General features: G+C 35.2%; 1 protein-coding gene and 1 non-coding gene across 5 annotated transcripts in view; one reads left to right on the top strand and one right to left on the bottom strand.

Moving 5' to 3' along the window:
- The window catches only part of COP1 (COP1 E3 ubiquitin ligase), a 244,292-nt gene that overhangs the window by 120,726 nt on the left and 96,947 nt on the right, over nt 1-26,619 (bottom strand). For all 4 annotated transcript variants that reach the window (XM_044267354.1, XM_044267355.1, XM_044267357.1 and 1 more), the window contains exon 11: nt 25,170-25,305. In XM_044267354.1, the coding sequence (XP_044123289.1) occupies nt 25,170-25,305 (136 nt within the window). The remainder of the gene's footprint in view (nt 1-25,169; nt 25,306-26,619) is intronic.
- Nucleotides 7,108-7,214, top strand: LOC122918907. Its single transcript, XR_006386694.1, has one exon. It is a non-coding gene; the product is annotated as a U6 spliceosomal RNA (small nuclear RNA).

The following is a 26,619-nucleotide window of genomic DNA, read 5'->3' as shown; positions in this document are numbered from 1 at the left end:
ATTCATTCTTTTTTCACATTTATACCTTATTTTCTTCTACTTTATTTAGGTTTGTTTTCTTCTTTTTCTAACTTACTCAGTTGGTTGCATAAGTTATTTTCATATCTTCCTCAACACTTAACTATTTAAAAGAAGCTATTTTTTAAAGGATTTTATTTCTTTGAGAGAGAGGGAGAGAAAGAACAAGAAACGGGAGGGTGAGAGAGAGAAGCAGACTCCCCGCTACGTAGGGAGTCCGACATGGGACTTGATTCAGGGACTCCAATATTATGACCTGATGCTTAACCAACTGACCCACCCAATCGCCCTAAAACAAGTAATTTTATTTTGAGCACTTTTAGCTGTGTCCTATAGGTTCTAATATATGTAAGCTTCATGAAAGTGGCTTCATTTCCACTTTAACCTTAGAGTTACCGAATTAGCTTTTAAATTTCCATGTGGTGGGCACCTGGGTGGCTCAGTCATTAAGTGTCCGCCTTCCGCTTGGGTCATGATCCCAGGGTCCTGGGATCCAGTCCCACATGGGCTTCCTACTCAGCAGGGAGCCTGATTCTTCCTCTCCCACTCCCGCTGCTTGTGTTCTCTCTCTCCCTGTCTTTCTTTGACAAATAAATAAAGTCTTTTGAAATTGTTTAATAAATAAATAAATAATAAAAATAAATTTAAAAAAATTTCCATGTGATAGCTTTTTCCCGTTTTCTAATTTTGATATAAATATCTGCTCTTACTGCCTTGTTATCAGAGAATGCTTTAATTTTCTGTAATTTTAAATGTTTTTATGATTCAGATTCTGTACATTTTCTGATACTCAATGGACACTTTTGAAGAGGTCATATTCTTTATGCGTGTTTGTACATGTGCTCTAAGTTGACGTTACGTTATTTAGTGCTGCTATAATCACTGTAATTTTTGCATTTAATCTGTCATGGACTAAGATCTAATCTCATTTAAAGTCTCACACAACTAATGTATTTTTTTGTCTTGGAGTTAGCACAGGGTTTTTCCAATCTATACAGATAATTATAACTACTTAAACTTCATCATGGGCTGAATCATTAGAAAACTGTGTGTGTACATTTGACAGACACTCTGAGAGAGACAAAGCTATAGACTCAGGTTTAATGATTTCTAGTCTGAATTAAACCTTATTTTCAATATTCACATCTAAGACTTAGGAAATTTACACTATGATCTAATGTGAAGATTCTTCCCTTTCGATGGGAAGCTTACCCTATTTACATTTATCAATTACACTTGTTGGCTTTTATATGTTATTTTATTTTGTGATACATATTGTTTTAAATGAATTTTTAATTAAAAAATCTTTGACCATCTGATTTCTTTCTAATTTGTTTTTCTCATTAATGGGAATTCTAGTATTTCTGTCCTGTGTCTATTTTTATGACTTTAAAAACTGCTATAGAAAGAAAGAAAGGATTCAATATATCTATCAAGTCTCTACTCTGAGCAATGGACAGAGTTATTTTTGCCCTCCTCTTCCAGTCCTACTAATTATACTGATTATCTTATAATTTATTTTATATCTTCAAAGATATTTATACCTCTCATCCTTTTGCAAGTGAGAAACCTATAAGCATGGAAATGAATTCCACTATACATTAAAGACAAACCAGTCTTGCATTTCTAATATTCACCAAATGTTCCAAAATTATTCATTATAAGCAGCTTGAAGTATCTGACTATTCATTATGTTGTCTAATGCAGTCAATCTAGGAATTTACATATTAAGATGTATATCTTATTTTAAATTATTCTTTTATTTCTCCTTTATTTTAGAGTTAGGGCATTATGTTTTTATGCATATAGAAAAAATATCTATTTTCTGTAATATCTATTAATTTTATTTCAGAAGTGACAAAGTGCCAATAAACTTTATCTGAATTTTCATATAATTTACACATGTCACAAAAATTATTCTTTATTTTTCTTTTGATACCTCAAAAACATAAAAACTATTCTTAGCTTATAGGCTATACAAAAAATTAAGCAATGGCTCAGAACTGACTCACAGGTTTTGGTTTTGTTTTTTTTTTTAAGTAGGCTCCATGGCCAGCACAGAGTCCAATACAGGACTTGAACTCACAACTCTCAGATCAAGACCTGAACTGCTTAACCAACTAAGCCACCCAGGTGCCCCTTCATAGGTCTAATTTATTGACTCCTGTGTTGAAAAAGATTTTATTTTTCCATCCCCTCTGGCTATCACTGAATAGCTAGAACAAATATATTATCTGACGAAGTATACTCGAACACTTTTGTAAATGTCAAATTAAAAATGCATCTTGAAGACCTTTAATAGCAACATACTGTCACATTTTTCTCATTTAAGTCTATAGCAAGTTATAATTTATACTTAGTTCTATTAGTCGTAGTTCTATTAGTTGTAGATTCTTTGTCCTAAAACACCTTTTCTATGCACAATGTAACTGTATCCTATGATAAATGGTTTTTACTAGAGACATTTGACAAACTGAAGGTAACTTCTGAAGAAGTAAAAGATTAACAAAAGATTGAATAAAAACAACTACTAGAGAAAAAAACAAGAGTTGAAGGACAAAATATATTTTGTCCCCAAACTATGATGACATTTTGTCCTCTGTGAATGAGTTTCTATAAAAGTGAAGAAATCTGTATGCAAGCAAAAATTCTAATTCTTTTTGAAATTTAAGGAGAAAATTCATCTAATTTTTCAATTCTGTATCCTCTAGCAGTATTTACAAAGCAGCCAATAAGATTACAATATTGAATCATTAATGTCACTGTGGCCCTGCTTCATCAAAAAACAACAGAGGTATGATATAAAAAAAACTATTCCATGCTGCAGAGGACTAATCTGGAATGAAAATATATAGTCTAAAAGAAATTTTATCATGACTATATAAAAGTATGTCCCCAAAATATCAGATACACTTAACAAATCAGAAGTCTATATCATATCTCCCATAGGAACAAATAGACAAAACCACTGAAGAAAAACATTTAATAGAAAATGTGACTTACTAGAAAAATCCTTTCAAACCATCACAGCAGAAAATAAAGAGCTCTTGCTCAAAATTTTTTACAAAAATGCAAAGGACTTCGAAGTACCAACACAACTTTAAAAAAGAATAATAAAGTTGGAGAACTTACATTACCTGCTTCCAAGGCTTGATATAAAACTATAATAATAATGAGAGTGTGGTACTGGCCTCACAGAAGACATATAGAGCAACAGAACAGAAAAAAAGAGTCAAGAAGTAGATTCATTGGAATTCCCCTACTGGGTGTTTACCCAAAGCAAACAAAAACACTAATTAGAAAAAATATACACACCCCTACGTTAATTGCAGCATTATTTATAATAGCCAAGATATGGAAGCAACCTAAATGTCTATCAATAGATCAATAAAGATGATGTGGTGTGCCCCCTTCCTCACAAACGGAATATTTCCCAACCATAAAAAAGGATGAGATCTTCCCATTTAGAACAACAAGCGTAGTCCTAGACGGAATTATGTTAAGTGAAGTAAACTCAACAGAGAAAAATACCATGTGATTTCACTTCTATGTGGAATCTTAAAAATAAATAAATAAATAAACAAACAGGGGCGCCTGGGTGGCTCAGTGGGTTAAAGCCTCTGCCTTCGGCTCAGGTCATGATCCCAGGGTCCTGGGATCGAGCCCCACATCGGGCTCTCTGCTTAGCAGGGAGCCTGCTTCCTCCTCTCTCTCTGCCTGCCTCTCTGCCTACTTGTAATTTCTATCTGTCAAATAAAATAAATAAAATCTTTAAAAAAACAAACAAACAAACAAACAAGCAAAAGCTGAAAGAGATTCATAAAATACAGAGAACAAAAACTGATTCTTGCTAGAGGGGAAGAGGTGGGGGAAGGGAAGTGGGAGGTAGAGACTTCCAGTTACGGGGATAAATGGTACAGCACAGGGAATATAGTCAATAGTGCTGCAACAGTGCTGCATGGTGACAGATCGTGGACCTACCTTGTGATAAGCATAGCATAATGTATACACTTATTGAATCATTATGTTGTACACCTGAAAAAGTAACTTCTCTGTCAAATATAATCAATTAAAAAAATAGATTCTTACATAAATGCTCAATTGATTTTAAACCAAGATGTCAATGGAAAAGGTTCACCTTTTATTAAACAAATGCTACTTAAACAAGTACATTACACCAATCTTTACTTTATAATCTAAACAAATGTTAACTTGAATTATAGACTTAAATGTATAAGCTAAAACTATTAAAACTATATAAGAAAAGAGAAAAGAGGACGTCTGGGTAGCTCAGTGGTTTTAAGCCTCTGCCTTCAGCTCAGGTCTTGATCCCAGGGTCTTGGGATCAAGTCCTGCATTGGGCTCTCTGAAGAGCAGAAGCCTGCTTCCCCCTCTCTGCCTATTTGTGATCTCTCTCTCTCTGTCAAATAAATAAATAAAATCTTAAAAAAAAAAAAAGAAAGAAAGAAAGAAAAGAGAAAACATTTTTCACAATTTGGGGCAGGCAAACATTTCTAGAAGAAAGAGTTTAAATCATTAAAAAAAATTAATGAATTGGAATTCATCAAAATTAAATACTTGTATCATTTAAAAGACACTATTAACAAAAAGAGTAAGCCACAAACTGGGAGAAAATACTACCATAGAAAATACTATCTGACAAAGAACTTGTATCCAGAATACATAAAAATTCTCATTATTCAATGATAGTAAAACCTGATTTTTTAATAACAGGCAAAAGATTTGAATAGATGCTTCACACAAAAAAAACACATATGGCCAATAAGCACATTAAACACCATTAGTTATAAAAGAAATGCAAAGTAAAACAGAAAGAAAATATTAACTACAAATCCACTAATGAAAATACTGACAATGGCAAGAGTTACTAAGAATTTGGGACAACTGGAACTCTCTTACATGGCTGAATTTTAAAATAACCCAATCACTTTAAAAACAGTTTAGCAGTTTCTTGAAATGTTAAGTACAAACTAAGCTAAGCATACAACCCAGAAATTTCTTTTTTTTTTCCCCCTCACACTACAACAATTAATTTTATTTGTTCAAGGGCTCATATCGCAAGCATTAAAACAAGCATGGGGTTTGACTCTGGTGGCCCAGATTCACATATTTAGGAAGATAAAAGCGAACTGTGACCCATGTATATGGATGAAAAACTAAAGGCTCACAGTTAATCACATTGTAGTTTTAAATTTCTAGAGCCTAGAAGCCAGGAGTCACAGATCTTTTAGGTCTTTCTGAATGTCCCACAAGGTATCTGCACTTTTCTTGAGCTGGGCAACCTCATCACCCTTCAGCTTCTGGTTGATCACAATGACAACCCAAAAATTTGAATCCCAAGTATTTACCCAAGAGAAATAAATATGAATATGAATATCCAAAATGACTTGTGTGTAAATATTCATGGTAGCTTCATCCATAATGATCAAAAACTGGAAACAAATTAAATGTCCATCAACACATGAATGGGTAAACAGATTGTGGAATATTCGTAAAATGGAATATTACTAAATAATTAACTTTTAACTGATAATTAACTGTATCTATTGATAGAGGCAACAACATGAATGAATTTCAAAAATATGCTGAGCTAAAGAAGCTAGACACAAAAGAGTACATATTCTATGGCTCCATTTTTTAAAATTCCAGAATGACTATTCTACTGGTTAATGGCAAAGTGATTAATTAGTGGCCTGGACAGGAATTTGAAGGAAGAGATGGAATTAACTGCAAAGTAGCAGGAATTAAAATTTTTGGAAATTTTCTGTATTTCTATTTGTGGCTTATACAATTTCAAAATTTAAAACCTTATACATTCATTGTATGTATATTATATCTCAATATAGGTGGTTTTAAAAACTATACAACTTGCAATTATACATTTAAACTTAAATTTGTAAATAATATCACAAATTAATCTCTCTCAAGCACAGATTTTTAATGCTTTAATTTTATAATTTTAATAGGTAGCAAAACTACCTATTAATGTGGTGAGGAAAAAGGGAAAAGGAGAGAGAACAGAAACAATTTAAAAAACTCATTGGTGGTAGAAAAGCATCTCTATTTCAAGATTAGTATGATACAGCTAAATCTCCTAATCACAGTACAAGCTTTTGTTGTATTTCAAGGCATTTTTCAGCTTTACTCAATAAATAATTTTTTTAAAAAACACAAATAAGAAACTTTCTGCTGAATGAACCAGAATTTGTTATTAGGTAAGGACTACAAATCTGTACCTATCATTCAACCAATGATGAAGTGCTTACCGTAAGACAGGCTAGTGATAGGTTATTTGTATTAAGAAATGATGAAGCATATAAAACAGTCAGCCAATCATCACAAGAAGATCAGAAAATCTGACACAAGCCATTTTCTTTCATAAGATATACTGATATCCAAAAACATGACAGAACTTTAATCAAGTATAACAGTATATCCTTAGAGCCTAAACAAATCTACTAGGTCAAGAGTCAGCAAATTTGTTCTGAGGAACCGTGTAGTTCTCTCAAAACTACTTGACTCTGCTGCTGTGGCATAAAATCAGCCACAAACAATATCAGGAATAAGTATGACTGTATTCCAATAAAACTTAATTTATGAAAACTGGAATTTATTTGAATTTCACAGAATTTTCATGTGTCAATATTTTAAGTCATGCCACTATACATCACTTGTTACTATTCTTCTTTGGATTTTTTTCAACCAGTTAAAAAGATAAAAACCATTCTTAGCTCATGGCTCACTCAAAATTAAGTGATAGCCAAATATGACTTCAGTGGACCAGAGTTTGCCGATTCCTGTACTAGACAAAAAGCCAGTATTTTTCTGATTTACAATGTTTCTTTTAATATAAATTAAACCAATGCAAAGTTTGAAATGCATAAGTACCAAAAAACTTCAAAGTAATTATAAAGAAATATGAATATTTTTCACATTATATTTATACCAATGGTGATAGTAACATATTTAAAATTATTTCTAAAGAATAATAGATACAATAGCATTTTACGCACATACGTGTCTACTGCTCTACGACACAGTGAGTGGTAATAAATATTAGTTAAGTGAGTGCTCGCTTCGGCAGCACATATACTAAAATTGGAACGATACAGAGAAGATTAGCATGGTCCCTGCGCAAGGATGACACGCAAATTCGTGAAGCGTTCCATATTTTTTTGGAAGTGGCGGGGGGGGTGGGAGGTTGGGGTACCAGGTGGTGGGTATTATAGAGGGCACGGCTTGCATGGAGCACTGGGTGTGGTGAAAAAATAATGAATAATGTTTTTCGGAAAAAAAAAAAAGAAATAATATATACAGAGGTGAATATTTTACAATAATATTGTCATGGAACAAAAATAAAACCCAGAGTGTAAAAGGAAATATGGTAATTAAATTTTTTCATTTTGTGTGTAGCTAAATATTGATATAAATAAAAAGACAAAATAAAAAAAATTAGTTAAGTGAATTTCAGAACCAACTTTTGATTCCCTATGAATATAATCTGTCAAATGTAATACATTCTTTAGTACCTTCGTGAGAACATACTGAGCAAAGTAATGTGAATACCCCTGCCAACATTAGTTATCACACTCTATTACATCTCAGTGGTCTCAGGGTCTATTAAGATATGCCACACCACTTGAACTCATTGTTAAATGGATCCAAACTGCTTTACTTTTTAGCTCCAATTTGCAGCTTCATTATTTCTTCCCCTTTGTCAGCAAGTAGCTCCCACTTCTTCAACCCATCTATTGCAATCTCTCTTCTTTTACACTTTGAAGAGACACAAACCAGCTAAAACTAAGATTACAAGAACTATATACAAATCACTAGGCCTGAAATAATTCATGAAAATGGCTATTTGCTAATATTTGAGCTTTAGCCATTAATTTCGTGGCATTTATTTTGTTCTAAAGCCTTTTTATGTTTCATTTAAACCTTGATTACTGATTGTGTTTTAGTTAGATGAGGTTGCCAGGTTAAATTCTATATAGGTGAAGTGCTACCATAATATGAAACACTCTGCTGTGAAGATGGCTAAAGAAATTAACTCAAAGGAGTAAAAACTGAAATGATACATGTGGACAACAGCTCTCACAGTAACATCGTACCTTACCCAAAAAGTTTTAAAGGTATGAAAATGTCCAATGGAGGCAGTATACAAGGAAATTACCACATCTGGGCCAAATGATGGTATCTGCCCAAGTGTTTATATTATAAAACACCTTTACCAGATTAAGTTTTATGTATACTGATATCACAGTTATTTCTTAGTGGCAGTAAAGTGAAGTACTACTAAACTCACACCAGTGACAAAAATAGGCAGAGACTGCCTTTTATCTGAAGGAAACCATAATACGTCACCCTAAAATATGCCTCTTTGACACAAAAACTATTTTGAGCTAAAGGCAATTCAGCAGCAAATGCAGGAAAAGCACTCTCTACCCTCCCCCTTTTACCACCTAAAAGCAGGATAGAAGCCCAGATATGGCATGAAAGAAATCTACAAACAAACCTCATTCCATTAGTTTCCTCCATTATATTTACTTTCCCATAGTTTGCTGTTCTTGGAAATCTAAAACTGCTATTTTTTTAATCCTTTCATTTCTCTACATATTTATTGTTCTTTGCTAAAGATCTGACATAAGCCAGAGTTCTCAGACAGATGAGTTACACATTTGCCTATGTTTCTCCAGTGTATACAAGAAATGTACATATTACTAACTTCCGTTTTTCTCTTGTTAATCTTTCTGTTGTGGGGTCCCAATCAAAAACGTGGAAGGGTAGAAGGAAAAAGATTTTTCCTCCCCTACATAATCTTAACTAAGTCAGTAGCATAAGAAAGACATTAAACTGAAGGACATATTTTCTAAATTTTAACAGGTTCAAAACATCCCTTTCAGTCCCCCCAAATCTGTGCTCTACCGACTAGCCACCCAATGCCTTACTTCTATGGCAAATGAGATGGTTCTCCAGCAGAATAAGAGCAGGCTTCCTTTTAACAACTAGGCTTTAAGGTTAATAATCAGCAAGAAATGCCAATTCTCTCTATATTAAGGAGCCCAATTTCAATTTTCACTACATAATTCTTTCACCAAAAATGACTAAAACAACTTCAAGAGAAACCAAAATACTTTATTTGTCCCTAGGTTCTTTAAGCTAGAGTTTCCCTATCACCCTGCAGTGGACAAAACAAATAAGCTAACTACGGGGTTAATCCCTCTGTCCCGGGGTCAATCCCTCTATCCTGAGGATAGTTGGTTATGAGCTGCTTCTCCAACCCATCCCCACCCAACTGTCCCAAGAACAGAAGGAATAAGCATCTTGGTACGTATGCTACCTGTTCATAGCATACTGTAACAGCTTATTATTTAGAAAACTCTATAAAATAAATGGTATTTAACCTATTTCCTTTAATTCACAAACTATAAAGACATAAATAATTGGTTTTTTACTAAAGAATTAAAATTATAAATATTTCCTATTAGAAATGAATTTCTTCTTTTTTAAAGCTCTTAACCTAAGACAATACTCTCAAAGTGTGGTCTCAGACCAGCAACAGCACTATTACCTGGTGATGTGTTAGCAACGTAAATTCTTGGCCCTAGCACAGACTAGTGAATAAGAAACTTCTGGAGTAGGGCCCAGAAATGTTTTAGTAAGCCCTCCAACTGTAAATAAATATAACTATAATGTACCACACAAAATGCTAGAATAATTCAAGTAAGTTCTCAAATAATTTCATTTAAATAGGATTCAGCTGAAACTATTTCAGAGTAGGTTAGATAGCTTAAAGTAAAATTATTTTTTTAAACTACATGAGACTTCAACTCATTCAAACTGACCTTCTTTACAAATGGTGCTAGGAAAACTGGACAACTACATGGAAAAGAATGAAACTGAACCACTTTCTCACACCATAAACAAAAATAAACTCCAAATAGCACCTACATGTGAGACCTGAAACTATACAGTTCCTAGAAGAAAACACCAGGTAGTAATCTCTTTGACATTGGCCTTAGCAACATCTATCTAGATAATGCCTCCTTAGGCAAGGTAAACAAAAGCAAAAATAAACTACTGGTACTACACAAAATAAAAAATTTTTGCCCAGGGACGCCTCAGTGGCTCACTGGGTTAAATAAAGCCTCTACCTTCGACTCAGGTCATGATCCCAGGGTCCTGGGATCTAGCAGGCTCTCTGCTCGGCAGGGAGTCTGCTTCCCCCTCTTTCTCTGCCTGCCTCTCTGCCTATCTATGTTCTCTGTCAAATAAATAAAATCTCTAAAATAATTTTTTTTTTTTTGCCCAGAGAAGGAAACCATGAACAAAACAAAAAGGAAATCTAACTGAATGATAGAAGATAGTTGCAAATGACATTTTCAGCAAGAGTTTAATATCCAAAATGTATGAACTTATACAATTTAGCACCAAAAAAGAAAACCAAATGATCTGATTAAAAATAGGCAGAGGACATAAAAAGACATTTTTTCAAAGATATACAGATGGCCAACAGACACATGAAAAAATGTTCAACATCACTAATCATTAGGGAAATGCAAATCAAAACTATAATACTACTTTACACCTTGTCAGATTGGCTAGGATCAAAAACACAAGAAATAAAAAATGTTGCTGAAGATATGGAGAAAAGGAACCCTCATGAACCACTGGTACAAATGCAAACTGGTGCAGCTGCTGCAGAAGACAATAAGGCAGTATCTCAAAAGAGTAAAAATAGGAATACCATATAATCCAGTAATTCCACCACTGCATATACCCCCAAAGAAAATGAAAACACTAACTTGAAAAGATATCTACACCCCTACGTTTACTGCAGCATTATTTAAAATAGCCAAGATAGGGAAGCAACCCAAGTGTCTATCCGCAAATGAATGGATAAAGATGTGGCATATTAACTTTTTTAAAAGATTTTATTTATGTGACAGGGAGAAAGAGAGAGCATGAGTGGGAGGAGGGTAGAGGGAGAAGCAGACTTCCTGATGAGCAGGGAGCCCAACTCAGGGCTCAATCTAGGACCCTGAGATCATGACCTGAACCTAAGGCAGATGCTTAACTGACTGAGCCACCCAGGTGCCCCAGATGTATATTAGATGGAATATTAGCCTTAAGAAAAGAATGAGATCTTGCCATTTACAACAACATGGATGGACCTAAAGTGTATTATGCTAAGTGAAATAAGACAGAGAAAGACACTGGTGCCTGGGTGGCTCAGTCAGTTAAGTGTCTGACTCTTGATTTCAGCTCAGGTGTCAATCCCAGGGTCCTAAATTCAAGCCCCATGATGAGCTCCACATTGGGCATGGAACCTGGTTAAAAAAAAAAAAAAAAGACAAAATAACATGTGACTTCACTTACATGTAGAATCTAAAAAACAAAACAAAAAAGCAGAGACATAAATATAGAGAATAAACTGATAGGATGGGGGAATGGGTGTGGGAGGTACTGGATTCCAGTTATAAAAGGAGTATGTCACAGAGATGAAAGGTACAACCCAGGGAATACAATCAATGGTACAATACTAGCATCGTATGGTGACAGAGCATAGCTACATATGTGGTAAGCAAAGTATGATACACAGAATTGTCAAATCACTATTTGTAAACCTAAAATTATAGAACTATAATTTGTTAACTATACTTAACAAAAAACAGCAAAACAAAAAAACTTCAAAACTGGTCTTCTTTCATCTATTGCAAATGGGTAGTTTTACTGTAAAAATTTGCAAATGACTTCTCCTATATAGGAAATCTGTATAATTTGATATTGAGTGAATAATTATATTTCCTTATTTCTTCTCTATATATTTTATCCATAAAAGGTCCAAAATAAGCATTATTTTCTCCTTTAATGTAACCAAGTACAAGGATATCCCAGCTTTTAAAAACAATTACTACTTCCACCACAAACTTCTGCAAGAAATTATAAAAGACATAGATTTGAACACAGGGAAGAATTAGAAAAAAATATATTAATGTCACTTTCTAGCTTACGAATCAAGTTAGAGGGGTGCCTGGGCGGCTCAGTGGGTTAAAGCCTCTGACTTAGGCTCAGGTGATGATCTTAGGGTGCTGGGATTGAGCCCTACATCGGGCTCTCTGCTCAGCAGGGAGCCTGCTTCCCCCACATCTGCCTGCCTCTCTGTCTACTTGTGATCTCTATCTGTCAAATAAATAAATAAAATCTTTAAAAAAAAAGAAAAAAAGAATCAAGTACAGAGAGAATAATCTATAGAAATGCAGAAGAAAAACCCTGAAAAGCACCATTTCAAATACCCCTAGGCACCTGAAAGCCATTGCCTAAAGTGAATTCCCTCTTTTAGTCAACTCCTTCAGCATTTCATCCAATCTCCACAAACACTTATTACTTATTTTCTATCTTGCATTTTAGATTGTTCTCCAGTTGAGTCAACAAACATGTGTGCCCACTAGGTATCAGGTAAACTACCCAATGCTGTAAGTACAAAGATGGAAAAGTACCCTGGGCCAAAGATCCAATACCTCTCTGATCACAGTTTCCATAAAACTCCCCCTCGCTTGCCCACTATTCCTACAACCCTTCATTCTGATTCACCAATTTTTGCCTCTTTCTCAGGCCTCTCCTAACTTTATCTACTTTAGTAGTCAGTTTAAATTTCACAGTCCATGAATCTCAACATTTTCATCACCTAGTATCTCTTTCTTCTTCAGTCACACACAAACACCAACCACCTTTTCTACCTGTCACTCAGCAATGACACATGGCGAAAGCACAAATTCTTAGGAGACAATGTCCTTTATCTTCCTATCATTTAACACTACAAACATGCCTGTCTTTGCAATGATTCTCTTCTTCTTCCCTCTTATTAGCCCTTCTAATCAAAGCAAAAAATCTCACTTTGCTTTGGATGCAATCCTGCCCAGTGTCTAATGCTGCAGATTATCTTCCATTTCTTGGTTTGCAAGGCAATATATTTTCCTGGTTTTCATTCTTATCTAAAAACTATTTCAGGTAGTTTTACTGGTTCCTCCTCATCTACCTGGATCTTTAGATGAGGAGCTCTATCAATCTACAACCACCATGCCCATTATCAATGGTACAAATTTCTTCTCTGTGCATCTAACAAACCAACGCAAAATCTCTACTCGGTTAACTCTCATGCACCTCATTGCCTTCAAACCTGGTTTTCCTCCAGTATCTCTATCTCTGTAAATAACACCATATTTTTCTTATCTTAACAGATAAAGGGCTAGTGTCCCAAATCTATAAAGAACTTAACAAACTCGGAGGGGGGGGGCTGTTTAAAAAAAAAAAAAAAAAAACTTTCATAAGAACTTAACAAACTCAACACCCAAAGAACAAATAATCCAATCAAAAATGGGCAGAAGACCCGAACAGATATTTCATCAAAGAAAACATACAAATGTTAACAGATACATGAAAAAATGTTCAACATCATTTGACATCAGGGAAATACAAATCAAAACCACAATGAGATATGAAATACCGCCCCACATTGGTCATAATGGCCAAAATTAACAACTCAGGGACGAAAGATGTTGGGCAAGGATGCAGAGAAAGGGGAACTCTCCTATACTGTTGATGGGAATGTGAGCTGGTACAGCCACTGTGGAAACAGTATGGAGGTTCTTCAAAAAGTTGAAAATAGAGCTACTCTATGACCCAGCAACTACACTACTAGATATTCACACCAAAGACATAAACGTAGTGATCCAAATGGGCACCTGCACCCCTATGTTTACAGCAACAATGTCCACAATAGCCAAACTGTAGAAAGAGCCCAGATGTCCACTGACAGATGAATGAATAAAAAAGATGTGGTATATACATAAAATGGAAAGTTACTCAGCCATTTAAAAAAAAAAAATGAAATCTTGGGGCGCCTGGGTGGCTCAGTGGATTAAAAAGTCTCTGCCTTTGGCTTAGGTCATGATCCCAGGGTCCTGGGATCGAGCCCCACATCAGGCTCTCTGTTCAGCGGGGAGCCTGCTTCCACCTCTCTCTCTCTCTGCCCGCCTCTCTGCCTACTTGTGCTCTCCATCTGTCAAATAAATAAATAAATAAAATCTTAAAAAAAAAAATGAAATCTTTCCATTTCCAACGACACAGATGGAACTAAAGGGCATCATGCTAAGCGAAATTCATCAACCAGAGAAAGACAATTATCACAGGAATTCACTCATGTGGAATTTAAGAAACAAAACAGAGGAGCATAGGGAAAGGAGGGGGGGAATTCAACAAGATGAAATCAGGAAGCAAACTATAGGAAACTCTTAATCATAGGAAACAAACTGAGGACTGCTGTGGGGGGACAGGGTAACTGGGAGATGGACATTAAGGAGGGCACAGGATATAATGAGCAATGGGTATTACATAAGACTGAGGAATCAATGAACTCTACCTCTGAGATACTATACCCTATAATACACTATATGCACACACACACACACATTTTTCTGCCCAGCTACTCAAACCAAAAACCTGGAAATTATCTTCCTCTCCTTCAAGGACTATATCCACCAATAATCATATTTTGTCTACTGTAGTCCCTAAATATGTCTTAAATATTTCTTTGTCCAAGCTCTACTGACATCCTTGTAGTAGAGAGCACAGGCCATCATAATGCGTTGCCAGGACAATTCAAAAGTACTTATAGATCTGATCCCCCTGCTTCTACTATTCTTTATCTCAAATCCACTGTACTGTAGCCAGTAGATATTTTCATAGCACTCAAAATGTTTTTTTTTCCTCTATATTGGCTTATAGATTTTATAGATTGGCTTTATAGATTTTGTTTCTCCGCTAATCTGTGTATCACTTTTACTGGTACCCTCAGCACTTACATTATGAATAAATACAATTTTTAAAAAATTAAAACAAAAATAACAGGCACCTGGGTGGCTCAGTTGGTTAAGTGTCTGCCTTCAGCTCAGGCTAGGATCAAGCCCTGCGTCTACTTTTCCCTCTCACTCTCCCACCTTGTTCTTTCTCTCTCTCAAATAAATAAATAAAATCTTTAAAAATAATTCATTAAATATTCCAGACAAATATAGGTGAATATATAACTGACCTCAGGATTGCAGAAAGAGTTTCTGTAATAAAAAGATGACGACGAAGAAGAAAACGAAGATGACAACGAAGACGAAGAAGACGAAGAAGATGAACACGAAGAGGAAGAAGACAAGGACGAAGAAGACGACGAAGAAAACGAAGAAGAAGAAAAGGAGTGCCTAGGTGGCTCAGTCCTTAAGCATCTGCCTTTGGCTCAGGTCATGATCCCAGGGTTCTGGGATGAGTCACCTCACCTGGCTCCCTGCTCAGCGGGGGGCCTGCTTCTCCCTCTCCTACTCCCCCTGCTTGTGTTCCCTCTCTCACTACGTCTCTGTCAAATTAAAAAAAAAAAATTAAAAAAAAAAAAAAAAGATGAAGCACAGTTTAGTTTTAAAGTCCTAAGGGCATATGGCAACTGCCTCCTAATGAAGCCTATTCTACTTCCGCACATTGCTGACTAAAAAGAGCTTCCTTGTTTGAGCCTTAAAATGTAACTTCCAGCCATCAGTCCTACTTTGGAGAGTAGGTCTCTTGGATACCAAACAGAATCATTCTAATTCTTTTCCCATTTTGATTATTTGAAGAGAGTCATTAGATCAACAGAAGAGTTTTATCATAAAAGACACTATTTTAATTTTAAACTTTCATTGTAGGCATGTATTTTATGTTCTGATTAGTGAAAAACTTTTACTAGTCTACTAAAATCTCAAATGCTAACCCAATGAACACTTTGAAGAAGGAAGTATAAAATTATTTGAGTTTACGGTTTCATTCTGTACTACTGACAAGCCTCAGCCTAAGCAAAGGCAAAAGGAAACACAAAAATGAGAAAACGACAATAGGAAAATTTTAGGGTAGAGGCTATGACAGAAAGAAAGGACGCAGCAGCTTCTAATATGTAAGCTTGGACTATCTGCATCTCACTTTTAACCTGTGTCTTGAATCGTTATAAAAGGAGGAAACTCATCAAAGCTTGCTAAGAATCCTAGATGTCTCTATTTTAAGTTGTTAACACTACTTTATTTTTCTGTCATGTGTCATTGGTGATTTACAAACTTCTTTTATAGCCTAGGGATACTTTCTTCAAAGGAACTCCTATCAGCACGCAAATATATAAAAACAGGTTGAGTTGGACAACTATTATAGCCCTCCAGATCCTACCAGAGCAGGCAAGAGAGTTTTCCATTCATTCAACAAACATTTACTATTAGGCACCTATCATCTGCCAGAAATGGGGAGTCAGCAGGAAGTAAGATACATAAGACCCCTTTCCTGAGGAAACTTCAAGTTTAGAACACAGTTTTTTAAATTACTGCTTTAAAAGATTAGGCCTGAGCAAAATTCTGGAAGGAAATCCTTTTCTCTATCCTCCCAAATCCTCACATTTCTCATTGACCCCAGATAGCCCAATAACGTCTCAGATGATAACAAAAATATCTTATTAATAAAAAGAGAAAGCTCATTAGCAGTCCTAAAGAGTCAAAGGAGCGCCTGGGTCTATGTCTGTGGCTCAGCGTCTGTCTCAATTTCAGCTCAGGTCTTGATCATAGGATCCTTGCGCTTAAGCCCTACAATGGGCTCCATGCTGTGGCCCAGCACCGAGCCTACTTAAAACAAAACAAAGCAGGGGCGCCTGGGTGGCTCAGTGGGTTGGGCCGCTGCCTTCAGCTCAGGTCATGATCTCAGGGTCCTGGGATCGAGTCCCGCATTGGGCTCTCTGCTCAGCAGGGAGCCTGCTTCCTCCTCTCTCTCTTGCCTGCCTCTCTGCCTACTTGTGATCTCCATCAAATAAAGAAATAAAATATTAAAAAAAAAAAAGTCAAAGTATTCTACAATACAGAATCAGGGCTGGCTATCATTAAAAACTGAAGTTCAGGAAAAATAATCCTTATAACTGGTTACTACAAAAAAAACAATAAATGTTGAACATGAGTACTCTCAAGCTATGGCAAGAATGGCTTTTCAACAGAATATCTACATCAAATTAAAATTTTAAAAACATGCTCATTATCTAGAGCAAATCAGACAAGACAGTAACAGGAATACCAATTATCATAAACTAAAAAGAGGGGTGCCTAGGTGGCTCAGTTGGGTGAGTGTCTGACTCTTGATTTCAGCACAGATCATGCTCCCAGGGTTGTGGGTTCAAGCCTCATGGCAGGCTCTGCACTCAGAGAGAAAGTCTGCTGGAGATTCTCTGCCTCTCCCTCTGCTCCTCCCCTACCTCTAAAATAAATAAATAAAATCTTTAAAAAAAAATAAGAAACTCAAAAGAATTCATTCATTTTATTCTTTTGGGTGTCTCAAAAGTACAGTGTTTTAACAGGTACTGAAGGGAATAACAGAAGAGTAAACTCAGAAGCCACAATGTCTCATCAGTTCAAATCTTAATTCTATCATTCAATAGCATTGTGTTGAACTTGGACAATTTAGAAAATTTATCTCTACCACAATTCCTCATCTGTATAATAGGATCAATCACAATGCCTTATTCCATAAGTTTGATATAAAGATTAAATGAGTTAGTGAAATACTTAAAATACCAGGTAAGGTACTCAAAAAGGTATCTTTAAAAAAGTAATCAAATAATCAGACACTACACTGCCGTATAGCAACTCATCTAGCAGCAACAATGAATGCCACAATACATAACCACTTTCTTATAAATTTGCAAATGCCCGCTGCAATTCTATTTAAAAATTCAAGAAACCATAAGCAAAAATGTTATATAACCTCTAAACTACAGATAGAACAATTTTAACCATAACAATCTAGGTATGTAAAATTCAAACCAAAAATTCAAGAAACAGCCAACTGCTAAGTATTCAGTAAATTCAAGCAATGCAGTTTAAAAAAATTCCTCTCTGGTGGCCACTAGATAAATAAGCAAAATGTGACATCATTGTAAGATGAGTTTCTATCCTTTTCATAGCTTGTTTTTATTAATCTAGGACCATTTAGTATTCATGAGCATGAACATCCCTATTAGCTATTAATTTCCATAAGCCATTTATTTCCATACCTAGTCTACTAATAATTGAGAAACTGTTAATGTAAACAAATGCTGCCACCTTGTGGAATTATAAGTATGGTATTAAATAACCCACCATGATCCATAAAGCAAAAGGAAAACTTTAAAACCAAGTTTCTTTTTCTCTCAGTCAGATTCTCAATGCAGTGAATGACCAACTCTAGATATATTTCATGCAATTTTACAGTAAGAATAATTTCTTCCACAATGTAATGAAATAATGCAACATTATTAAATAATGCAAATTCAACATTATTTGTCATTTCTAATATGTCTTTATCTTTTTTCCCCAAAAGAAACTCCACCAAAATTTCCTATTTTTAGAGGGTTAAAAGCCTTTAAAGTAAATTTATTATCAATGATGTGTGTCAAAATGAGGAAGTAGGAAAAGCAAAAAAATCTCCAGGGCTGTGAAACTGGCAAAGTCTCTCTGAATACTATTTTTCTTGTTGCTACCTACTAGTCTTCATCTCTCCTCTCTTATATTATAAACCTTCAAAACTGAAATTTTTCCAGAAACGTCAATTCAATGTCAATGAAAGAAAAGATGTTAGAATGCAAGATGAAATAACAGAAGGTACCTTTTAAATTTTTAATTGAATTATTTTAATAAAACCAATCTCACTTTTAAAAAATTTTATTTATTCCAGAGAAAGAGCAAGCATGTAAGCATGGGCAGGTGGGGGAAGAGAACCTCAAGCAGACTCCAAGGGAGTACGGGAGTCTGACATCCAGCAAACTGCATCACCCGGGTACCCCTAATCTCACTTTCATTAAGTGGTATTTCCAAGCTGAAATCTCATTTAAGTCTTCAGTAAGCTTCTGCTTCAGAATACACAGTGTTCTGACATAAATGTCTCTGTATGATCAAGAGTTAATATTCCTGAAATCAGTATTACACTATGTGTTAACTAACTAGAATTTAAACAAAACTTTGGAGGAGGGAAGGAGGACTTCAAAGCATTTAAAAAAAAAAAAAAAGAGGGGCACCTGGGTGGCTCAGTGGGTTGGGCCGCTGCCTTCAGCTCAGATCACGATCTCAGGGTCCTGGGATCGAGTCCCGCATTGGGCTCTCTGCTCAGCAGGGAGCCTGCTTTCCTCTCAATCTCTGCCTGCCTCTCTGTCTACTTGTGATCTCCCTCTGTCAAATAAATAAATAAAATCTTAAAAAAAAAAAAAAAACAGAATCATATTAAAATCAAGCTAAAAAAAAAAAAGCCCAGAATTACATTAAAATCAAGCTATTTTAATTATATTAAAATCAGTTTTCAAAAATGATGAAAACAGGGGCACCTGGGTGGCTCAGTTCTCGAGCACCTACCTTCAGCTCAGGTCATGATCCCAGGGGCCTGGGATCAAGCCCCTCCTCTTCAGGCTCCCTGTTCCTCCCTCTCCTATTCCCCCTGCTTGTGTTCCTTCTCTCACTATCTCTCTCTCTGTCAAATAAATAAATTAAATCTTTTTTTAAAAATGATGAAACAAAATGGCTCTTATTCTTTTTTAAATCCTAGAGATGTATAACCAATTCTAGATTTTCTAACTAGAAATGATGCTTTTGTAATATAAAGTTAAGATGGAAATTTTTACTATTTTTGAATTTTTGTTCCTTCCTTAATGGAAAAGAAAATACAAAACGGGATGAATTTACAGTGCTAAGGGACATTAATCTATATTACAATAGAGCCATAATCTGCATTATATTTTAGTTGAGTAGAGCCACATAATTACCGGTAAATGTATTTATTGGGTCATTATTAAAAACTTCCATCGTTTTTGCCATTTCATATTCAAGCTACATCTCTGAATCTCTTAAAATATATATATTATACATTCTTACACTAGTTAAGAATTTAAGGGGCACCTGGGTGGCTCAGTCGGTTAAGCGACTAGCTTTTGGTTTCAGTTCAAGTCACGATCTAAGGGTTGTGGGATTGAGCCTTGTGTCAGGCTCCTCCCTGGGTGTGGAGACTGCTCTCCCCCCTCCGCCCCTTACCAGCTCCCACTTGTGCACAAGCACACCAGTGCATTCTCAAAAAAAAAAGAAAAAAAAAGAAAAGAAAAATTAAGTAATAGTGTTACACTGTCACTCCAAGCTAAAGTGTTTCAAAAACTTTCTTAAATTTTTTCTACAAAGGCACTGAAATAATACTAAGAGCTTTCCTAAACCAAGCATCAAATCTGGCCAATTTCACGACTGTACTCTTAGCCTAGCCCACATTAAGGGGTCAATTAATTTTTGCTACATAAATTTAATTACTCATTTAATTAATTAGTTAAATAAGCCCCACAATCTACTGCATTTTCAAGTTTTAATCACTCCAGTGCTTGATAAAGAAAACACATATTACCAACACATAGGAGGGAAAAAAAAAAATGAATGTGAGGGGTGCCTCGGTGGCTCAGTGGGTTAAGGTCTCCGCCTTCAGCTCAGGTCATGATCCCAGGGTCCTGTGATCGAGCCCCACATCAGGCTCTCTGCTCAGCGGGGAGCCTGCTTCCCGCCCCCTCTCTCTGTCTGCCTCTCTGTCTACTTGTGATCTCCGTCAAATAAATAAATTAAATCTTAAAAAGAAAATGACTGTGTGATTCTTGCCTTACTCGCTACAGAGCTAAACCAGTTGGAATACAATCAACAGCTTCAAGTCTCTTTAGGTATCAGCTAAATTCCAAGACCAATATTCTTATATTTTAATAAAAAATCTTTGTAATGGAAATGGAAAACCATACATAATAATGTATTGGACAAGTTAAAAGTTGCCAAATTCTTGATCTGCATCAAAAATCTTTTTAAGGTTTCTTTAATTTATCTAGGAGATTTGAACAAAAACAAGCAATGTGATGTTACCAAGGGATTACTGGAAATTGTGTTACATATGATACAGCCCTGTGGTTTTAAAAGTTCATATTTACATTCTTAAGAATATAAGGATGAAATGACACAGCATCTGAAATCTGTCTCAAAATCCTTAAGTAGGGGCACCTTAAGTAGGGCTCAGTTAAGCATCTACCTTCAGCTCAGCTCATGATCCCAGAGTTCTGGGATCACACCCCAAGTTGGGCTATCCGCTGAGTGGGGGGCCTGCTTGTCCCTCTCCTCCCCACTCGCACTCTCTATGGCTATTGCTGTCTCTCTCTCTCTCTCTCTCATATAAATAAGTAAAATCTTTTAAAAAAATACATAAGCAAAGAAAGAATGAAAAGTATAAAAGAAGCAAGTATAGCAAAATCTGGATCACTGCTGAATCTGGAAGATGACTATATGAGGGATTACAATTCCATTCTATTTTTATGTGTATTAGAAAATTATTTCAGGAATTTTTAAAGAATGGTCACCGAGATAATGAAGATAAAAATAACATAATAACAAAAAGATAACTAGAAAATCTCAACATTTGAAAACTACTAAGATTAGTCTCAATAATCCATGAGTCAAAAAAACCAAATTTGAAACTTAAAAGCTTCTTGAACTGAATGAAAATGAAAATCTATCTTCGATGCAATAACAATGAATAGTCATAAAATTATGAAAACATCTCCACTTATAGCAGCATCAAAAAAATATGTAGGAATTAATCAAAAGCAAAAGATTTATACATGAAAACTACAAAAAATTGCTGAAAAAAATTAAAGAGAAAAATAAATGGAAATATATCTCATGTTCAGGAATCAGAAGACTGACTATTGTTACGATGTCAATATTACCCAAAGTAATATAGAGATTCAATGTAATCCCTGTCAAAATCTCAAGTGACATTTTTTGCAGAAATAGAAAAAACAATCTTGAAAAAGAACAGAGCTAAACCACAATTTCCTGATTTCAAAATTTACTAAAAAGTTCTTATAAAACAGTGAGTTGGGGCACGTGGATGGCTCAGTCTGTTAAGGCTGACTCTGGATTTTGGCTTGGGTCATGATCTCGGGGTCATGAGACTGAGTCCCCTGTTGAGCTCTGTGCTAGGTGTGGAGCCTGCTTAAGATTCTCTTTCTCCCTCTGTCTCTGGCCCTAGGCCCTGTCTCCTTTTAAAAAGAAAAAAATAAAATAAAATAAAAGTGTAGTAGTGGCAATACAAACAGATATATAGGTAAATGCAGCAGAGAAGAGAAGAGAACCCACACATAAATCCTTGCACCCTTGCATATACGGTCAAATGACCTTTGACAGGAGTGGCGATACCATTCAATAGGGAAAGGAGTTTTTCAAGAAGTGATGATGCGGAGACTGCATATCCACATGAAAAGAAGAATGAAGTGAGTGGGTTCTTTACCTAAAACCATACACAAAAATTAACTCAAAATGGATCAAAAAGTTAAATCTAAAACACAAAACTTTTAAACTCTTTTCATGACTTAGGATTGGATACTGATTCCTGAGATATGACATCAAAAGCACAGGCAACAAAAGAAAAACAAATCAGACATCATGAAAATTATAAAATCCGTGAATCAACAGACAATATCAAAAAAGTAGAAGACAACCCACAGAATAAGATAAAATATGTACAAATCTGATAAGAGACTAATAACCAGAATACAAAGAGAACTACTGAAACACAACAATAACAAAATTCAAAACTGGGTGAAGACTTCAACGGAAATTTCTCTGTGCCAATAAGCACAGAAACAATGCACATCACTAATCATTATGGAAATGCAAAGCAAATCTAAGAGCTACCAACCACCTCACACCTGTTAGGATGGTGACTATCAAAAACAGGGAAAATAACAAGTGCTGGCAAGAATGTGGAAAAACTGGAAGCCTTATGCACTGCTGGTGGAATTTTAAAATGGCACAGTATGGCAGGTCATCAAAAAGTTGGAAATATCCATCAACAGATAAATGGGTAAAGAAAATGTGGTATATATACACAATGGAATACTATGCAGCCATCAAAAGAAATGAAATCTTGCCATTTGCAACGATGTGGATGGAACTAGAGGGTATCATGCTCAGCGAAATAAGTCAAGTGGAGAAAGACAACTATCATATGATCTCCCTGATATGAGGAAGTGGTGATGCAAAATGGGGGCTTAAGGGGATAGGAGAAGAATAAATGAAACAAGATGGGATTGGGAGGGAAACAAACCATAAGTGACTCTTAATCTCACAAAACAAACTTTGGGTTGCTGGTGGGGAGGGGGGTTGGGAGAAGGGAGGTGGGGTTATGGACAATGGGGAGGGTATGTGCTTTGGTGAGTGCTGTGAAGTGTGTAAACCTGGCGATTCACAGACCTGTACCCTTGGGGATAAAAATATATGTTTATAAAAAATAAAAAATTATTAAAAAAAAAAAAAAGCTGGAAATAGAGGGGCACCTGGGAGGCTTAGTGGGTTAGAGCCTCTGCCTTCAGCTCAGGTCATGATCCCAGGGTACTGGGATTGAGCCCCACATCAGGCTTTCTGCTCAGCAGGGAGCCTGCTTACCCCTCTCTCTCTGCCTGCCTCTCTGCCTACTTGTGATCTCGAGCGCTCTCTCTGTCAAATAAATAAATAAAATCTTTTTTAAAAAAAAGTTAGAAATAGAATTACCATATAATCCAGCAATGCCACATCTGGGGATATGCCTAAGAGAACTGAAATCAAGGTCTTGAAGAGGTATCTATTCACTCATGTTCATAGCAGTATGAGTCACAACAGTTAAAAAACACAGAAGAAACATATGTGTCCATCATCAAACAGATAAGCAAAATGTGGCATAAACATACATACAATGGAGTGTTATTCAGACTTAAAAAGAAAATTCTGATATATGCAACAACATGGATAAAAACTGACAACATTTTCCTAAGTGAAATAAGCCAGTCACACAAAAAACCAATACTGTGTGATTTCACATATATGAGATCCTCAGAGTAGTCAAAATAATAGAGAAATAAAGTAGATGGGTGGTTGCCAGGATTCGGGGAGGAGGGGAATAAAGAGTTACTGTTTAACAAGTATTGATTTTCAGTTTCACAAAATATCAAGTGTTAAAGACAGACACTGGTGACACTTGCACCATATTAAGATGGTATTTATTAAATACCACTGAACAGTACAATGGTTAAGTTAATGTATTTCATGTTACATGTATTTTATCATAATAAAGACAAAATTCAGAAAAAAAGAAAAAATACCACATCAAAATTCATGGGATGCAGCTGATGCAGGGCATGGAGAGAAATTTAAAGCATAAATTATATTAGAGAAGCAAATTTTCAACTCAATCACTTTAGTTTCTACCTTAAGATAAACCAAAGATAAAAGACAAGTTAAACCTAAAGAAAGCGGGAAAAAAATAAAGCAGAAATCAATGAAACAGAAAAATATAGAGTATCAATAAACTAAGAGCTACCAATTTGAAAAGACAAATAAAATTGATAAACTTCTAAACGAGACTATTAAGGAAAGAAAAATAAAGGGAAACAAGTTTCCAAAATCAGGGACGAGAAAGGGAACATCATTAGAAAATCTAAAGACATAAAAGGATAATAAAGGATACTACAAACACATGAATGCCAATAAATTCAACAACCTAGGTGAAATGGACAAATTCTTTTAAAGACACGATTAAAAATAATGTTCAATCAAGAAAAAAAATCAATAACCTGATTAGTCTTACACTTCTTTTAAAATTTTAATTTGTACTCAAAACACTTCCCTCAAAGAAAACTCAAGGCCAAGATAGTTTCACTGGAGAATTCTACAAAATATATAAAGAAGAAATAATACCAATTCTTCGCAAACTGTTGTAGAAAACTGAAGATGCCCTTATGAGAAGAGCATACATACCCTGTCACCAAAACCAGACAAAACATTGTAAGAACACAAACTGAAACCCAATGAGGTGAATACTATTAACCATTCCATTTTAAAGATGAAGACATTGAGGACTAAAGACATTCAGGAACTTGCCCAAGACCACAGAACTAAAATTGAGGACAACCCGACTTCAGAACACAGACTCTTAACTAGAACTATGAAACTGTCAAATTAAATTTTAGATACTCTTGCAAAAGTAAATAGTAAAGAGTGCTGCCCAGTACTTACCTGGAGACTATGCTGGAACCATTATACAGATCACTAGCATACGACAATGTAGCCAAAGGTCGTACTGAATTGTATCGAGTAAACTTAGACAAGCATTCCTGAAATTCATCCAACTGGCTTGCAGTTCGACTATCATCTACACAAAGAAAACAAACCCAAATAAATGGAATTGTGATGTAAGTCAAAAAGCAGTATACACAGATTAGAAATTATATTCTAAATACAAACAATTCTTAAGGTTTTTTTAAAGATTTTATTTATTTATTTGACAGAGAGATCACAAGTCAGCAGAGAAGCAGGCAGGGCGGGGGGTGGGGGAGGGAAGTAGGTCCCCTGCTGAGGCTTAACCCACTGAGCCACCCCAGGCACCCCAATTCTTAAATATTTAGAAAACACTAGTATGCACATATTATTCAGGTGATCTTTTAGCTTTAATAATTTTTTAGTGGTTCATTGAAAGACGCTGTCTCTTTCAACACTGATAAAAACATACTACAGTTTATGTTTTAAGCAATAATTTCTTAGAAAAATAAAAAAGTACCTCTGATCAAGAGAAATTTAATCTTTTATTAAAATAAAAATTATTTAAAATGGAGAAAGTGAAGATGGACAGGAGTACATACACTGAGCACATTTGTTATTTTGAAGGAACACATTTACAGAGATACTTCTGCATGCCCACATTTATTTATATCAAAACACAATTTATAACATAATTTAGATTAAGAAAGCAACTGCTTTTTAAGTAAAAATAAAGTGAAGTACTTGTTCACATATACTTTATTATTTCTCAAATCCAATTCTGAAAAGGGAGTAGAAAACTGCAATACATCAATTATTCTCAAAAATTTAAAAAAAAAATTATTCTCAAAAATAAAATGTTTCTACTCAAATGTCTTGGTAGAATATGGAAAATTCCATCCACTAGAACACTGTATAAATACTGAGTAAAGTCCATTTCAGTAAACTATTCATAATGAAATTATGTGGAATTTAAATCATAAAATCATCTCATGTAAGACTGGGATTAAATACAGCTATCCATTCTCTAATCTAGAAACAAGACTACAGAGAAAACATGAATAAGAAATCACTGCTTTTCAAAACTGCTTTACATTTGGACTTGTATTTTCCTTTCCAAAGAAAGAAAAGTAAAACACCCAATTTAGTTAGCTTCCTAACTAAAATTTGAAGTAAGATTGTTACAACACTGTTTTCGTACCTTTCTCCTTACTTTGAGCTCATACACATACAGACACATACAATTTTTTCAGGGTAAACTTTTTCGTGATTCCCCCGCTTTTTAAAGATTTATTTATTTATTTGAGAGAGAGAGAGAGAACATGTGTGCATTTGCCCATGAAAGAGGGAGAAAGAGAGAGAGAGAGAAGAAGCAGACTCCCTGATAAGCAGGAAGCCTAATGTGGTGCTCCCTCTCACAACCCTGAGA

This window comes from Neovison vison, chromosome 10, assembly GCF_020171115.1.
Source record: "Neovison vison isolate M4711 chromosome 10, ASM_NN_V1, whole genome shotgun sequence".
NCBI lineage: Eukaryota > Metazoa > Chordata > Mammalia > Carnivora > Mustelidae > Neogale > Neogale vison.
The sequence above is the reverse complement of the archived record's forward strand: the minus strand, read 5'-3'. Positions and strand labels throughout refer to the sequence as shown.